Below are 18883 nucleotides of genomic sequence, written 5' to 3'. Positions count from 1 at the left end.
GCTGGGAGCAGCAGAATTATTTATTCAACTCTGCTGTGTGTTTCATCTATGAAATGGATTAACCCTTGCCATTATCTCTTTGTGGAACCTGAGGATGATGCTGGTGTTTGGACAATAAGAGGGTGCTGCTGGTGGTGGTGTATTCCTTACACCCACCTGCAGCGAGCCAGTGCTGAAGTTTTTAAGGATGGCAGGCTCAGAGATATGCGACTCTATGTGTATCTTGCAGAGGCGCTCTCTCAGATCAGAATTCTGCGTTAAAGCCTGCAAAAGCAAACAGCAAGCACCACAAGCATAGGCATGCATAAACACAGATACACACACACTGTCTAAAGATTCTCTAATCATCTGGATCAGAACACACTTATAATCATTTCTGCTCTGAAATGTCATGTGTTGGATGTGTTCTTATTAATACAATGTATATAAAAAATATGATCAGTTTGACTTTTGCCAAATCACGTTTGTATTGTGCTATTTTTCCCAATTGTGTTTGCTAAATATTTTCCTACTGAACGGTTTCCATTTTCCACAATCCGGATTATGAAGTGTCTGTTGTCTCAGTTTTCAATGCATCCCACTGTTTTTAATCAGGTATTAAAGGGCTTTGGATGTAAACTAGTAAGAGAACATTGATGAGTAAGGAATATAATGGGACTGTCATCAGAAACGGAATGTCCTTAACTGTTTTTTCCAATTTGCTAAGAATCATATTTGTTTTAATTAACCAAAGTATCATAGGTTGTGCTATCACTTACAGCCACAATAAACAGTATTTTTCTCACCAACCTCTCCTTATTTCACTCTCAAATTTATTGACAAAAAAAAATAATCTTGAGCTTGTTATGTTACTAAGCAACCACAAAGCACATAGTCCTCCAGTGGAGGAAACCCTACTTATTCTTATTACATGCAATTTAAAAATCAAACCAACGTTGTCAATGATTGTGATAAACTACAGGAAACTCCTCAGTCAGTAGTATGAATGTTATGCTTAAAAAAGCACCAGCATGTTCACTCATGGAGCACTTGGAAAACCTGTACATCTGTACCTTCCTGCAATTATCTAATCAGCTAATTATTTGTGTTATTATAATATTATTATTATTATTATTATTATTTGGCAACAGTGTGATAAATACAATCATGTAGATCTGGGCCAGCAGCATCAGGTAATGTTCACACCGACCATCAAAATGGGAAAAAGTCATCTCATGTCATGATTTTGACTGTGGCATGATTGTTGGTGATAGAAGGCTAGTCTGATCATTTCTATAATTCTGATCTACTTGGATTTTTACACATAACGTTCTCTAGATTTTAATCACAATTAATCGCAATGCAGAAAAAACATCCAGTGAGTAGCAATTTTTGAGAAGGAAACACCTTGTGTTTCCTTGAGAAGGAAACAACTTGACCATGTTGATGAGAGAGACCGAAGCAGAATGGCCAGACCTGTTCGAGCTGACAGAATTGCTACAGTTATTCAGCTGAACAATCTGTACAATTGTGGTGAGCAGAAAAGTTGAACCTTGAGGAAAATGAACTACAACAGCAGGAGCTCACACTGGGGTCACACTTCTGTCACCCACAAACAAAAGGCAGTTGAAGGCTAGAAAAATTTAGCCTGGTCTGATGAATCTTGATTGGTGCTGAGGCTCGGATAAGCGGTAGAAAATGAGTGAGTGAGAGAGTGAGTGGTGCTGAGGCGCACAGATGGTAGGGTCAGAACTTGCCACCAACAACATGAATTCATGGACCAAACCTGCCTTGTGTCAAGAGTCCATATGTACTGTAATGGTCTGGGGAATGTTTTCTTGGCACACTTTGGGTCAATTTCTCACACTATGTCTCAGAGCAAAAGTCATCTCAAACTGCTTTCATGAGTATGACATTCAGTGATCTTCATTGATCTTCCCAGTCACTGGATCTGAATCCAGAAGAACTTCTTTGGGATGAGAAAGACTGGAAGATTCACAGCATTAAAGTCCACTTGTAGAAATTATTTCATGCAATCACGTCCACATGGACCAGTATCTCAAAGGAATGTTTCCGAAATCTTTTGAAATCCATGTCATGAAGAATTTAAGGGCTGTTTGGTCTAGTATTTCTAATATAGTGCTCCTCAAGTGTACATTTAGTGATGTACAATTACACATTATTCTTTACTAATTAACAAGAGGAGTCTCTTGTAGCCTTATTAAAGACAGTGAGATATGTCAAAAAAACTTTTCACAACAGAGTATGAGTACAAAATAGCATAGTGTAGACACAAGCCTGTTTTAATAGTGCATTCGTGTCATGTCAGAATTACAGTAATTATGATCTAAAAAGCATTCAAAAAAGTGTATTTGCCAAAGTCATAATTAGCAGCTGAGATTTTATGAATTTTCTGAAAGCTCTGACTCATCAGTGTGTGAAATGATGTTATACACAACTGAGAAACAGGGGCTTGTAACAGAGTAACGTGAGGTTTAAAATTCCCTATCGTATTCAGTAACAGCATCATAACAAAACAAACACTTCAATGCAGCATTTTGGCTTTTTGTGCCAGGAAAAAAATGCTCATGGTTGTGTTTAGTCATAGATATAACTCATTTCCAAATCGTAAGCAGAATTTCCAAGTTCCAAATATTCCAAAATGACTGTATGTGGGAATGATCAACTCAAATTGACAAAAAAAAAAGATATTGTTTCTTGGTATATTTCTTGAAATTTAGTGTTTTTGACCTGCACTTTAGAGTAGATTTAGTGTACAGATGTTTTTTTTTTTTTTACAAGAAGTCAGTCACTGAGCAACAATACTTCAGGATTCCCAAACAAGGGCTTTTTTACGAGTCCATATGGAGTCACTTAACTTATAAACTGGGTTGTGGCAGAAACTCGCAATCTTTTTTTGGTATTTTAGTCTATTTTCTATCTTGAAATGCTGCAGTAGTGTAACAATTCAGCATAAAAATAGACAAATTACCGTGTTTATCTACCTATGCTCTGTTCTGTTTTATTCCATACATGCTGGAAATGACAGAGGAAATAAGGCATGTGCCTTGAAACACACTTTCTGAAGTTTGGAGAAACTGTGTCAAGGTCACCCTTTCCACTAGAATAAAATGTCAGTGCAAGAAATGTTGCTTTGCTTTTTAGTCACTTATGTTGTACATTACTAACAAAAGATTGTCACAAATCCCATCAGTACACTTTGGTTTTATATTCCTTGTCTAGTTAGAAGAGTATAGAATATTTTAGAAAGGTGTGTTTCAGTCGCTTCACTATTGTTTATGTACTTAGGTTAAGGCTAAAATGGACATGTGTAAACACGTTTTAGAACATGGTATGAGAGGGAAACTGTAACGCAAGTGGGATAAGGGAGGGTGTCAGCTGAAGATGACTAGATCATTTTGAAAAAAATAAAGATAAATGTTTTAAAAATGTACATATGGATCTGCTGTGTTCAACAATTGCTACTTGGACCAGCTCAGCTTTGTTCATTTTCAATAATTAGTACTTTTGGCATTAAAACCCTGAAACTCTGAAAGCTTATTTGTCTCTACCCCTTTGTCTTTATACGCATGTCAACTTATTGTCTCTAGCTGTTTTGTTTTTTTTTCCTCCTTAGTTTGCCTACTTATACCCTCCAGTGTCTTTTTTTGCCAACCCTGAATAATTTCATCTGCATTTCTAACTCACTCACTCACTCATTTTCTACCGCTTATCTGAACTATCTCGTTTTACAGGGAACCTGTGCCTATCTCAGGCGCCATCGGGCATCAAGGCAGGATACACCCTGGACGGAGTGCCAACCCATCGCAGGGCACACACACACCCTCATTCACTCACGCAATCACACACTACGGACAATTTTCCAGAGATGCCAATCAACCTACCATGCATGTCTTTGGACCGGGGGAGGAAACCGGAGTACCCAGAGGAAACCCCCGAGGCACGGGGAGAACATGCAAACTCCACACACACAAGGCGGAGGCGGGAATCGAACCCCGACCCTGGAGGTGTGAGGCTAACCACTAAGCCACCGTGCCCGCTGCCATTTCTAACTCTTGCTTTCTATTTCTATTACTTTCAAGCTTTGCTCCATGTTTGTTTTATGGTTAGGATTATAGATTATTCTTAGTTTATGTTACCTCAGTGTTTGACCAGTGTATGGAAATTTGGTGATCATTACTAGATTTAGTTTTTGTTTTTGGCCCAACTTTTTAACACGCTGTGCTATGTAAAGAAAATAAATTCTATGTGCTGTAATATGTACATATGACAAATAAAAGCTTTGTCTGCTCTTTCATCCTGCCTCTATTCACAATCTCCAATGGTTAAATGTTTAATTGTTATAATAGTGCGAAATTATAAACCTGGTTTAAAAAATGCAAGTTGGTCAAAGCTTGGGATATTCCATGTCAATTTGAGGTGGTTTGTTTGATGTTTGAACAAAAGTTTTGAGAAAAAATTGCTCTAGTTGCTCAACAAGCTCAGCAATTTAGTAAATATATGCTGTAAAGCAGGGGTCACCAACGCGGTGCCCACGGGCAACTGGTCGCCCTCAAGGAGCACTTAAGGCGCCTTAAGGCATGTTCTAAAAATAGCACTGGTCAAAATATAGTTCCGTCTAAAAAAATTTTCTTGCTGTAGTTTTTGAATAAAAAATGCTTGCCTTAATGTAGATTTTAAAATGACTATATTTAATTTCATTTTATTTAATTAAAAAAAAATGTAAACAAAAATGTTTTATGTATATAACAAACTCTGGCCTTTTCTGAAGTCAAATGTCAATATTGCGCGCACGTCACGTCCGACTCCTGACACAAGGAAGCGGTGCAGCAACAATGAGGAGTCAGTTGTGATTTACCCCCAAAAACATGGCAGAAAAGCGACAGAAAACATACCATTTTAACGGTGTTTGGGAGGAAGTGTTCTTTTTTACGCCAGTCAAAGAAAAGTGTGTGTGTCTCATTTGCGGGACGACTGTTGCGACTGCAAAGCGGCACAATGTGGCAAGACACTTCAGTACGTGTCACGAAAGTTTCAATGTTAACTACCCACCTGGCAGCGCATTAAGGACAGAAAAAGACATTAAAAATCCTTTCATGCAAGTGGACATGACATGCACTGCTGAGCAACTAAGTGCTCTGTCCAACTTGGATGCTGGACAGGTAAAGATCCTAACGTTGCAAAATGACCTTCACCTCAAAGCCCATCAGTCTGCATCAAACTTTTTGTGCCTTGTGGACACAGAAAAGTACAGTGGTGTATGCACAGCAGCTATGAAAGTTGCCTGCCTTTTTTGATTCAACCTATCTCTGTGAATCAGCCTTTTCTAACATGAACTTTATCAATAACTAACACAGAACACGCCTTACTGATGCACATTTACAAGACTCACTCAGACTTGCAGTGTCAAATTATTCACCAGATTACAGTACACTGGTGAGCAGAATGCAGTGCCAGGCTTCCCACTAACAGACATTTACAGACAAAGAAGAGATAACATGTCTTCATTGAAAACACCATAATATTAAACTAAAAATGGTGCACAGAAATGTGAAAAATTGTTCAAAAAAGACTAGATAACTTGTTGTGACATGATTAATGATTTCCTTGACATTTCTTCCTGACTTTCAAATGTTGGAACAGATAAACATAAATAAATGTTGCATGTTTAAATATTCCTACCGTCATTGTTGTATAAATCATTGTTAATAATTGTGGGGAATAATTAACATTGACATGTGAGCAGTCCCTTCACCATATTATTATTATTATTATTATTATTATTAAAAAGTGATCTGTGCAATTTTGCTATTGAGGAAGTCTGTATCAAACAGGTAGCCCTTCGTACTACTCAGTTCCCTTGAAGTAGCTCTCAGTCTTAAAAAGGTTGGTGACCCCTGCTGTAAAGTATTAGATCATATGACATTTGGCAGTCATTATATAGCATTGTTAATTTCCCCAGAAAGGTAACACCATAAAAGGCATCAGTTGGGTTAAAGCATTATACAGGTAGCAGCAGGGTGTTAAAAAGCACATGCATAGTAGACAGTGCAAAAAAACTGTGTGTGTTTGTGTGTATGTGTGTGTGAGAAGCAGGCTTACAGAAGCCAGTGCACTCTTCAGGCCCAGGAGCTGTGCAGAAGGAGCTGTACATGTTTCCTGCTCCATCATCTGCCTCAGTTTGTCTTTCTCGGACATCAGGGAGCCCAGAGCCGACTTCAGGTTAGTGTGCACTAAAAACAAAATCATATTTAACAATCTTTGTACATAACAGAATGTGTATAATTTGCCAAGTTAACACTCACATACAAAGTCAACCTCCTTGTCGTCTATAAAATTGTGCACTGAATCTGCACAATTTTTACAAGAATCACGAGACCATGTACAGCTCTATCTGTTTTTTTCATTTTTGAGCAAAAAAGAGGCGATTATAAATATGTACACGATAAGTATAGAAAATTGCATTTGCTTTACATATGCCAAATCTTTATGGGTCACTATCTTGATATATCAGAATTGTCAGAGAAAACCTTATTATTAAAGGGTTCGTATATGTTAATTATATATGTCCTCCTAAATTATTTGATTGCATTAGATACCAATAAACAATGATACTCGAGTTAGGAACTTAGACCTATAGACCTCTGACCTACAGTATGACTGTGTGATATTGCAGCCTGGACAAACATCTCTCTGTGAAGGTCATAAGCTTTGATTACCACTCAGAAACATCTGCTTGTGTTTTCTGAGTTTCCAGAAAAAAAAAATCCATCAGCATGAAGTGCTTCAGACTTTCAGGTCTGTACCTGTACAAAGCTATACTAATGAGAAAGTTTATTTTTTCTGCAGCCTAAACTTACACAAAAATTATCCATATACAGCTGCATTTATAGGCCATGCTTTTTAGCAGCAGTCTTGAAGTAATAGACAGTGAATAATACAAAAAATGTCTATGCAAATGCATTTCATCTTTCAACAGCAGTTTTCTGAAAGCTCAGAGTGAAGAAGAAAAGCCTCAAAACTGTAAACACAGCAGGCATCTGCTGCTTTGCTGCTCACGATGGAGTGTTGTACACGAGCTGTCACATGAGAGTGGAGGAGACCCAGGGTTTATCAGACAGAAAACTGTGACAGTGTATTTGCAATTAGCAGCTGTTGCACATTACACAGTGTGGAACACGTCCCTGAATGGAGTAGACTGTGTACTCCGAATACATTGTTATAGTTTTATAGAAAAACCTACACTGCCATGATGCTTTGTAATAATAGAAATATTTTTTAACTGCAGCACTTACAACTGTTGGCCACACGGCAGAAATCTTCTTGCAGTTTGGACACATCTACAGACAGTTCAAGAGGCTCTGGATAGTTTTTCTCAATGGCCAGATCGGCAGAGGAGAGGTTGGGATTAGAGGCGTGAAGACGCACGGAACCTGAGGAGATACAGCTGGGGACCTGTGAGAGGATAGAAAAAAATGACCCATATCTTCAAGTGAAAGTTGTGTCAAAGACTTGAGTAAATGACTAGATAAGACCTAGCCTACTTGGGGAAAATCCTTAGAAAAGCTTTTTTTTCCAAACAAATATATATATCTCCAAGATGTCCCATAATCATAAGCATCTAAAATTGGAAGGTATCTTCTGAAAATCTTCTGCAAAATCCCCTCACACTGAAAGCCAACAGCGTCCTTAATAAACTATAAATAATTCATTTGTTTATACTAAATAAAAGTGTCCACAATCTCCATTCCGTTGGTGGAATGTAACGTCAGTATACTGGTAAAAAGTGTTCAACATCAGCACTGATACTTACACTTTGAATAGCCATTTCATTTACTTATATTAAGCCCCTGTTTGTGTTTGCAACCTGTTTGTGTTTGCAACATGCAACCTGTTTCTACAGGTTTTTCTAATGAAATGGCTATTTCTAATGAAATGGCTATTCAAAGTGTAAGTATCAGTGCTGATGTTGAAGATGTTGAAGGCAAACAATGCTAGACAAGCAAAGCTAAAATGCATCAAGATGTTACCAGGCTAATAAGGTTCATATATAAGGTTCATATTACAAAATAGGCTAAAGGAAACAAAATCTACAAAAAACTTCTCTAAAGTCTCTAAATATTTGTACATATATTTCAATATAGACACCTTTAACATGTTTCAGGTCAGTGTTTTTCTTTAATCTGCTACAGATTGAGATAGAAAAGCACAAAACCTGCAGCGTTGTTTTGTTGTCCTTGCTGTAATGTTTGGAACGCCATTTCCTGGGATGTCTTTTTTCTTTTTTTGGGCTGTCATATGTATATGCCTGCAAGTAGAAAAAAAATATTTTAAATTTACAGGAAGTGTTTCTATGGTTATTAGACTAAATGGGCAAAATTCTTTTTTGATAGCAGTGTATGTTTAAATAGATGCTTCCAAAATCATAGGAGCAAACACTATTTAGGAGATATGAGGAGATTCATCTGTTTTTTAGTCAACTATTTGAATTTGGCATTCAGAGACATTTAAGCATACTGTAAGTACTAATATAGAGCTGTATAAAAAGAGAGGAAATGTAGAGTTTGATTTTCAAATGCTTATCTAGAATGCATGAGAAATTGTTAGCATGTTAATGTTTGACTAATAGTGACTAAAAATCAGGTCTCACAGAATTCACACCTACATTCCTGCTTATCTGCTAATATAAAAACATTGTTCTAGTCCTAGATGTGGTACATTTCCATATACATCATTTGTCATATATTTGTCAACAGGTTTTTTTAACAGACGTTTTAGCATCAGTGAGTATAAATATCTAACATTTATTCAGCCTTAGCTAAAGTTTTGTGTATGTTCCTTGGTTCCTTGGTAAAAGGGACACAAATCAGTACAATCAGTAACTAAACTGTAAAACTTTTCTACTTGAGTGTGGAATATCATCTGTATTTCAGCTTTCATTGCCATAGTTATTTAGGTAATCAGTACCTCTGCTTAGAATCACTTGCGCTACTGTAACCTTCACTGGATCTCACTCTCACATGTGACTGTGGGACTGACAAAAAAATCTTTTTTAATCTGCTATTTCATTCAAAATAATATTTTTGATTAGTATGACTATTTCCGGAGGCACGGTGGCTTAGTGGTTAGCATGTTCGCCTCACACCTCCAGGGTTGTGGGTTCGATTCCCGACTCCACCTTGTGTGTGTGGAGTTTGCATGTTCTCCCCGTGCCTCGGGGGTTACCTCCGGGTACTCCGGTTTCCTCCCCCGGTCCAAAGACATGCATGGTAGGTTGATTGGCATCTCTGGAAAATTGTCCGTAGTGTGTGATTGTGTGAGTGAATGAGAGTGTGTGTGTGTGCCCTGCGATGGGTTGGCACTCCGTCCCGGGTGTATCCTGCCTCGATGCCCGATAGGCACCCTGAGATAGGCACAGGCTCCCAGTGACCCGAGGTAGTTCGGATAAGCGGTAGAAGATGAATGAATGAATGAATGACTATTTCCCATTATGGACACTGTTTATTAACTGTGAAGTTCCAGCAGATATTTCTCATCCTAGTGTGTCTGATTTGCACATACAAGAGTTATGAAAAGCAGCCTCAGTGGTGTTGTGGAATGAAAAGTATTAAGACCTGCAGGGCATTGATAGCAGGTGCTGAATAGGTGCGGTGGAGAACCTCCATACTCCTAAGCAGGTGATTCAGATCTAGCAACTGAGACTCACACTCAGACAGCTCTGTGGTGTGAGAGAGAGAGAGAGAGAGAGAGTGGGAGAGAGAAAGAGTGAGAGGGAGAGAGAGAGAGAGAGAGAGAGAGAGAGAGAGAGAGAGAGAGAGAGAGAGAGAGAGAGAGAGAGAAATAAGGGTTTACGGGTGGGTCCATTTGGCATAAAGACACGAACAGAACAAGAAAATATTAGTAGACGTGTACAGGCATGGCATTGCCAGAGTCATCTTTAGTAAACTGTGGTTCTGTGTACACACAAATACACACCTTTGGAACATCTGTCCATGTCGTCAGAGTATTGCAGCCAGGCAAACACCTTAGCTTGACTGGTGAAGGTGATCGGAGAGTGCAGAGAAGTCTGCTTGGCAAGAGAAGCACGCTAAAAAAGAGAAAATAAAAAGAGAAATAAAAAGTATACATTTGCTGCATTTTTAAAATCAAGTCACAGCTAGTATTCATGATAATCTGTAAACTATAGACTCAAAAGCTTGATTGGTAGGAAGGTGTACATTTTCTGTAATAGAGGTTTTCTTGATGGAGGCTTTTGTGGTTTCTCAGTAACATGACAAACACGTGTTTTTTTTTTTACCTTATAATAATATTATAACTTCCAAAAAAAAATTTAAAAAAAAGATGCTTGGTAGAGAAAGAAAGTTAATGCTAATAACCTAAATGGTAACAAGAACTAACCTGTTTTGCAGATAAATATAACCATTAAACTGTATACTGTATAAAATAAGTTTAATGGTTAAAATATAATATAAAAATATAACTGAATATAAATAAACAGTAACTGTATATAAAGTATTATATGTCACTTATTAAAAAAGTAATTGTTGGCAAATGTAACTGCTGTGGTATAAGAGAATTAAAACAGTTTTGGGACTAAGAAAATTATCTGGATAATGAACTTCAGAGTTAGGACACATAACACTACACCGTTTGATTATTTTCTTATAAGAAAATGTCCTGTCATGTTTTATTCCTTAAATTATTTAAAACTTCATGTACACTTCAGAAGGCACAGATCACAGTGAAATAAAGCAGTGATAGATTTAATTACACTAAATGTCAGCTAAGACAGCTGAATAATGGCTAAGATGCAAACCGTGCCTGAGATCTAACCTTTCTGGCAGCTTGGCTCTCGCTAAAGTTGGGCGAGGAGGTGGTAGGGAAGTGAGGGCTGAAGAGTGGTTTCTCAGGGGGCAGCATGGCGATCTCATTCTGCCTGTACAGCCGGTGGTGACGCAGCTTACAGACCCATTCATCAAACAGCTCCTGAGACTTGATCTGTGAGCACAGAGACTCCACAGTCCAAAACTCCACACACATTTCTCAGATCTGTGCCTTGAGAAAATTTCTGGACATGTTCTATCTTGGCACATAAAAAAAAAACTTCCTTGCCATTTATTATATAATGCATGTTTCTTCACATGGGGCCAATAATATGATGATGTTTCCAGCTAAAACAAATCAAATCTCGTATGATTACCATCAGTCAACATGGGGAATGTTAGACAAAATAATACCTTAGACATAAAGTGGTGTGAAAAAAGTGTTTGCCCCCTTCTTGATTTTTTTGCTCATTTGTCAAACTTCAATGTTTCAGATCATCAAACAAATTTAAATATTAGTCAAAGATAACACAAGTAAACACAACATGCAGTTTTTAAATGAAGGTTTTTATTATTAAGGGAAAATAAAATCAATACCCACATGGCCCTGTGTGAAAAGGTGGTCTCCCAATACATCTGGCGTAAAAGTAACACTGCATTACATACAATGAACATCATACCAACAGTAAAATAGGGTGGTGTTAGTGTGATGGTCTGGGGCTGTTTTGCTGCTTCAGGACCTGGAAGACATGCTGTGATAAATGGAACCATGAATTCTGCTGTCTACCAAAAAATCCTGAAGTACAATGTGAGGCCATCTGTTTGTGACCTCAAGCTGAAGCAAACTAGGGTTCTGTAGAAGGATAGTGATCCAAAACACACCAGCAAGTCCACCTCTAAATGGCTAAAGAAAAACAAAATGAAGACTTTGGAGTGGCCTAGTCAAAGTCCTGACCTGTGGTATGGTGTGGACCTGTGAGATGCTGTGGTATGACCTTAAAAGGCAGTTCATGCTTGAAAATCCTCCAATGTGGCTGAATTACAACAATTCTGCAAAGATGAGTGGACCAATATTCTTCCACAGTGCTGTAACAGACTCATTGCAAGTTATTGCAAACGCCTGATTACAGTTCTTGCTGCTAAGGGTGGACCAACCAGTTATTAGGTTTAGGGGGCAAGTACTTTTTCACACAGGGCCATGTAGGTTTGGATTTTGTTTTCCCTTAATAAAAAAACCTTCATTTAAAAACTGCATGTTGTGTTTACTTGTATTATCTTTGACTAATATTTAAATTTGTTTGATGATCTGAAACATTAAAGTGTGACAAACGTGTAAAACTCAGAAAGGGGCAAAAACGTTTTTACACCACTATATTTTATTTATTAGATATATATTACACCTTATATTAGGAATTCCCTTACATCTATATTGGCAAGATAAAAGGTTTAAAATTAAAGGGACATCGCTAAAAATCAATTTTAGTGCTTCAAATTTCAGAGCTGTTTGTGGTGCTATGAACACAGATATGGAAATAAATCTTTTTTTAAAAAGGTTTTCATTTCACATACTTCATCAAAAATTATTACAAATATTTTTATATCATTTATTTTATAAAATATTGATATATTTATAGGGGGGCACGGTAGCTTAGTGGTTAGCACATTCGCCTCACACCTCCAGGGTTAGGGTTTGATTCCCGCCTCCGCCTTGTGTGTGTGGAGTTTGCATGTTCCCGGTCCAAAGACATGCATGGTAGGTTGATTGGCATCTCTGGAAAATTGTCCGTAGTGTGTGATTGCGTGAGTGAATGAGAGTGTGTGTGCCCTGCGATGGGTTGGAACTCCGTCCAGGGTGTATCCTTCCTTGATGCCCAATGACGCCTGAGATAGGCACAGGCTCCCCGTGACCCGAGGTAGTTCGGATAAGCGGTAGAAAATGAATGAATGAATGAATGAATGATATATTTGTGGTGTATCTGAAACGATATTGGCTGTTGTGCAAGTCAGTCAAGAGCTTTAATATGCTGTCATTTCGAAGATATTCTGTACATCAACATTTTCAAATTTGTATACATCAGGCATCTCGGGTGCACTTCATATCAGGAGATTTTATTCGGGGTTAAGAAAACAGATGTTCAAATCAGGCTGAATATGTGAAAACCGACTGTGTTAATGATACTCTGTAAACACTGTTTTTCTGTAAAGCCACTTTGAGACAATGTCAATTGTAAAAAGCGCTATACAAATAAACTTGAATTGAATTGAATACTCAATACACAAAGAACCAATGTATGTAACAGAATTAAGTAAATTCAGTGAGCTGTTTTTCAGTGTAGATGGGTACAATAAGCAAAATAAGTTTTACTGTTACTTTTCTTCACATTAAATCTCTGATATCTTATTGATGTTTACCTTTAGATGGTAGATGTTCTCCTCTGCATCCAGATCAATACACTTGGACTTCTTTTTTATGGCCATGACAGACAAACCCACATCAATGCAGCCATGAAGCTTGCCCTTCTCGATCTTTAAACACAGCGGGATTATCGGATGAACCATCAATCCGCACAACAGTCTGACAAAATAAACTCTGTTGTGTTAGAATGCAGTCTGAGTTTATGGAATGAATGCGACCTGGAACTATTTATAACAGCAGAGAAAATGAGTGATCTATAAGTAAATGCAATTCTACGGGTTTAGTGAAGGTGGGTCATTTTGACGCTTGACTACACAAGTGTTAATGGAGGTCTCCAGCATTCTTCAACATAATGTTCATCCTCTGGCTCTGAAGTATGTTCATTTACAAAAGACAGGAATTTGGGCACGTTCTCCTGCGCTTAGAAAAAAAGTATTTTACTTGAAACTCGTTTATAATAAAGGCCTAAGGGAACCTGCTAACTTCCATTAATAAATATTTCAAATACACAACTATGTAATGTAAACTCAACAGATTTAATGCTTTATTAACAAATTTGACCAAAAAATTCATGAAATGTGGTTATTTAAATTATGTTTACGTTGCAAATAAACATTTATTGACAGCTTCTAAAAAGTTGTTTTGTGATGTTTTCAGTACTCAGAAATGTGTACTGTATGTGGTAAACACTGACACACTGCAGATAGACATTGGGGAATAAAAAAAAATGAGTATCCCTTAAATTACTAGACCTACTCTCTATTAGCATGAATATAAAGGCTACTATCAAATCTAGTTTGATAGTAGTCTAGTTTCTCCCTGTCTGTAAGGCAAAAGCAACAGGAAGTGGAACTCTCCTGCTGGAGACAATAGAGAGCAGGGGAATGACAGGGAATGTGCAAAGGCTACTGGTGATGATGCATATGTAAATTGACAGATGAATGATGGATATTATTTCTACTCACATCCGCTGAGCATTTGGCATACTTCAGAATTCCCTTATCCAATAAGAAATATCTCTGTACAGAAGGAGAGAAAGCAAGAGAGAGAGAGATACAGACAGAGAGAGAGGGATACGGGGGTCAGAAAGGTTTCAGTGTTTTTGTTTTTCAGTGTTTTTCTATATAATATATTTTGTGTTATATTGCTTAAAGCTTATTTTAGTTTTTCTGCCTTGTTCACTTGGTGTTTCTGCATTCCTCATCACACGATTACCTAGCAACAGTGGATAAAAAAACCAAAATTCTCCATATTCGAGTTTGACACAGCCTGCAAGGCTGAGCTAATTATAATTATTCAGAACAGCTTTTCCACAACAAACTACTGAACAACCAAAGATTTCCAGTTCTGAAACTATCACCTGCCATCCACCTACACAAATCCAATCAGACAAAGCATGCAAACAGGATTTTACAGTCTGTGCTGTGAAGTTTATCTATTGCAAAGGATTGCTTTTGTATACTGTATAGATTCTTCTTCTTACTGTATGTATTCAGCTAATGCATCACACACCTACTTATCCAATATACACGTGTCTGAAACAGCAGTGACACAGTCATGACGATGATGAATGTGTGTGTGATGTCAGTACACAAGACAATCACTCATCAACTGGCGCAATCAGTTGAAACCTGCTGTGCAAAGGGCTGTTGATTTAATGAAGAGAAGAGAGTGAAAGTGACCACTACATGGAACAGGGGGATTTTGCACACAACACACACTGACCTTGTGCCAGCCTTTCATTGGCCATTTTCTCCTCTTCAGCATGAAGCCCTCCTGTCTGTCAGGTTGCTGAACGTTCCCTAAACCACTTCGCAGTCCCTCCACGATCTCCCAGCTGTCCTGTACACAAACAAAACATATAATTACATGCAAAAACACTCAAAGAAATCAGCCTTGATAAACATTCAGTGCATGTCTTCACTGTAGATGAACTTTTCATGAAGAACCTTTCAGCTTATAATAATCCTGCAAAAATATTAGAAAATCCCAAATGTCCACAAACAGATAACAAATGGCTGTATTTAATACCTCATTACCTGCATAAAGTGATCTTGAAATCCAGTCGTGTTCTTACCACAATTCAATGTTTATTTAATGCATATAAACTACAGTAACCTTTATTGCCATTAATCTTAATAAAATACATTTTTGCAGCGTTTCAAGAAGGATTTTGGACAAGTTCTTTTCTAGAGATTTTTCAGTTCGTGTATATTTTTAGAACATCTTGCTTGACCTATTTCAGACCACACTGCAGCATCTCTAAGGAAATGATGTCAGGACTTTGTTTATTTTAAAATGCGTTGTGCGTTTTGTCTAATTGAAGCATTCTGCTCTTGTGTTACTCCTGTGCTTTGGATGGCAATGCTGTTGCATCACTCTGATCACAGACACCCTGAACATATGACATTCTGCTGCAGACTTTCCCAATACACTTTTTATTCAATGGTCTTTTGGAGCTAAGAAACACCAAGGCTGCACCATGTGATTGTCAGCTACTTTCTCCACTATGCAGGGATAAGTTTTGGTTTACTTGCTTCTTTTAAAGGATCATCTAAAGTATTATAAAAGGGGTTCACCTTGGTTCAACCCTACTTAATTGTTTGTGTGGTGTTTTGTTTCCTTTCCTATGTATGCATGGGTTTTCTCCAGTTTCCTCCCACCTAGCCTAAAATATGCCAGAGGGTGGAAAATTGCCCCTACACATTCTATTAATTCTTCTTATTTCCACACTTAGTTCTAAAATTTATTTCATTTATATGCACAGTCTAGGAGGTGTAGGCCGGGATTTCCTTACACTGCATGTTGTATACTGTATATAAGTGTACACAAAAATTAAAATACTGAATCTTAAATGATGCTGTGAGATGGACTGGCTTCCTATCCAAGAAATATTACCAATGTAGGACCACACAATAAAGTAGTTACTGAAGATGACAGAACAAATGCATGAATGATCAGAAATATATCAGAAATAAATAGATCTTAACTACATTAATCATCATCACTGGGTTCTTTGTCACTAGATTGAGAAGTTTATATTCTTCCACTTCATTCATAAGATAAGTTACAATTGCACTTACATGCAAACCATCTGCCAGACTGTGGGCTAATGGCTCTTATCTTTTTTGCCCAAAGCACATTCATGACACTAAATGGCACTGGATACCTTTTTAAATTGCTTTTGTGTTAAATCTCTGGGATCAGTTTTCACCTACAGTAACAGGATTCCTCCATATTCATCAGTGATAGCCATTATCTAACTGGATGAGATATTCCATTCTGTGAATATAGCCTGCGTAAGAGAATGATGTCAGTCAACTGATCTGTGAAAAATGTTTCTGTTTAGAGCAGTGAGCTTTATAAATGCAGCTCAAGCTTGAGCTAAGAGATTCTAGACCTTTATTCAGGAGCCTCAAGTATATAGAGGCATACACCCACTTTTTCACAAATGCACACAACTACATAGAAAATTTGATGCTGCAGAGGCTGTCCAATTCAATGAGAATGCAAAGTATGAATGCTTATGGTAAACACTGATACCAAGAACCATTTAAGGCTTTTCCATTAACGTCAAATCATTCCTTACTCTATCTAACTATATTCATACAGTACATGTCCTAATAGTTTTACTTAGTAAGTTAGGTGTTAAAGGTATGCTTGTTATAATAAGAATAAAGCAAATTAGCTAGATACGTAACACAAATACACACAGATGAAAGGTGGAAGGGGGTCTGTTGATGGTATATGCAGTTTAATTTTCTGAACCGATATCACAAACTGAACTATAGCACTAACAGTTAACTAGCAAAATATCAAATTGTTTATTATTTATTTTGTCAAATATGTGTAAGGCTGCATGGCTTAGCAAAATGCTCAGTAGCTGGTATTCAATATTATATATTTATATATATATATATATATATATATATATATATATATATATATATATATATATATATATATATATATATATATATATATATATATATATATATACACACACACCGGTCTGTTGCAGGAACTCATACACATACATGTTCAAACACGGGAAAAATTTATTGTATTCCAAACATTAATAGTTAGATGGAAACTTTGAAGAACGTCCATAAACTTCACCATGAGACACCTCTAAATATGTCATAGCATTTTCAAATTATTCTTCTATTCTGATCTACATTGGGGGTTTTCCAGTACCAAGATCAACACAAGTGATTAAACCACTTCCTTTACTGTTCTTTTACTGTGCCAAATCTGCTCCATTTCTCAGCAGAAGTAACATGTTGGTTATTGAATGTTATCATAAACAGCTAAAACAGCATATACAGTGTTTGTAATACACTGGTCAAAAGACACTCTTATGTAAATCTAATGATACTACTCATCACCGTAAATAGCAGCTTTTGTCTTCAACAGTTTTCATTTCCGCACATGAGCAACTCAGTTTAGTCTGTCCTTGCAACTCACATTTCCAACAGAGAGAATAGAGGTCGAGGCTGTGAGGGAAGGAGACATTTCCCATTCACCTTGTTAGATGTAGGGGTCAAAATTACAACATGCTCCTCAGAAATATTTGAATAATTTGTGAAATATAAGACTGATAGGTTTTTATTAAAAGGCAAACTGGTTCAGATAAAAAATGTTGTGTACCTACTTAACTAAATATTAGTTGTGCTTTTATACACACAATCAGTGTATAAACAGTTGAGGCAGCAGTTTTCAGTCAAAACACATCACATGCACACACATGCACGCACGCACGCACGCACACATACACAGAATATTCACCTGTCGGCTGTCATGTTTGGAAGAGGTGCTGCTGTTGCTGCGAGATGGAGAAGAGATTTTTTGGGACATGGTGGAGCTCTTGTCTTCTGAGCTCATCCCCCAGGATCATACACAATGTGGGGGAAGAACTAGAGAGAGAAGTTGAGGAAGTGAAGGAGACTTAGTGGTGGACCTCCATGTAGCTATGCCTTCTGTAAACGTGCAGCTGGGTCCCAATGTGAATCTATGGAGAGAGAGAAACAATGTCATTTTTGTGTTATAAAATGTGTGTGTGTGTGTGTGTGTGTGTGTGTGTGTGTGTGTGTGTGTGCGCAACTAGAATACAGATGTGCACATTTATGCCTAAAGAATAAAAATGTGTTCATATATAGAAGGTCAAACCACCATTGTTGTCACTGTGGACTTACTCCCACTTACTCATCCTCAAACTTGCTCTCTTTCTCTGTTTCATCTAATCTCTTAACACGGCAGCAAATACTCTTTAACCTCGTCGTTGGTGTTTGCTGCATTCCCCTTAGCTCTTTTTGTCCTTTACAGCACTCAATCTCACTCACTTACCCGCTCTGTATCTCTGCACCTCAAGGTTAATTAGATTAAGAGCTCTGACTCACAGGGCAGTGCCACTTAACTTCCTCCATGTACACACACACACACACACACACACACACACACACACACACACACAAACCATAGAACAGAACAATGAAAATGTGCCATTACTGTCATTGAAATAATCCACAATATAGTAAAAGCAATTCAGTCCAAGATTTAATGGCATATGAAAAAATCAACATCAGCAATAGTCAATACTAGCAACGCTAATTCCATTACACTCATTATTAACCCTTGCTGTGAA

At 37.5% G+C, this 18883-nt stretch overlaps 1 protein-coding gene across 3 annotated transcripts in view; it reads right to left on the bottom strand.

Moving 5' to 3' along the window:
* The window catches only part of osbpl3b (oxysterol binding protein-like 3b), a 57195-nt gene that overhangs the window by 12619 nt on the left and 25693 nt on the right, over positions 1–18883 (bottom strand). For 2 of the 3 annotated variants that reach the window (XM_060870515.1, XM_060870516.1), the window contains 11 exons: positions 18028–18250; positions 14965–15081; positions 14205–14258; positions 13236–13349; positions 10834–10998; positions 9976–10087; positions 9615–9718; positions 8216–8308; positions 7296–7455; positions 6103–6233; positions 157–264 (listed from right to left, as the gene is read on the bottom strand). In XM_060870515.1, the coding sequence (XP_060726498.1) occupies positions 157–264; positions 6103–6233; positions 7296–7455; positions 8216–8308; positions 9615–9718; positions 9976–10087; positions 10834–10998; positions 13236–13349; positions 14205–14258; positions 14965–15081; positions 18028–18123 (1254 nt within the window). In that variant the 5' untranslated portion in view covers positions 18124–18250. The remainder of the gene's footprint in view (positions 1–156; positions 265–6102; positions 6234–7295; positions 7456–8215; positions 8309–9614; positions 9719–9975; positions 10088–10833; positions 10999–13235; positions 13350–14204; positions 14259–14964; positions 15082–18027; positions 18251–18883) is intronic. The other variant, XM_060870517.1, reaches the window with a different exon arrangement.

Source organism: Tachysurus vachellii, chromosome 5 (genome assembly GCF_030014155.1).
Source record: "Tachysurus vachellii isolate PV-2020 chromosome 5, HZAU_Pvac_v1, whole genome shotgun sequence".
NCBI lineage: Eukaryota > Metazoa > Chordata > Actinopteri > Siluriformes > Bagridae > Tachysurus > Tachysurus vachellii.
Note: the sequence above shows the minus strand (reverse complement) of the source record. Positions and strands in the feature narration are given on the sequence as shown.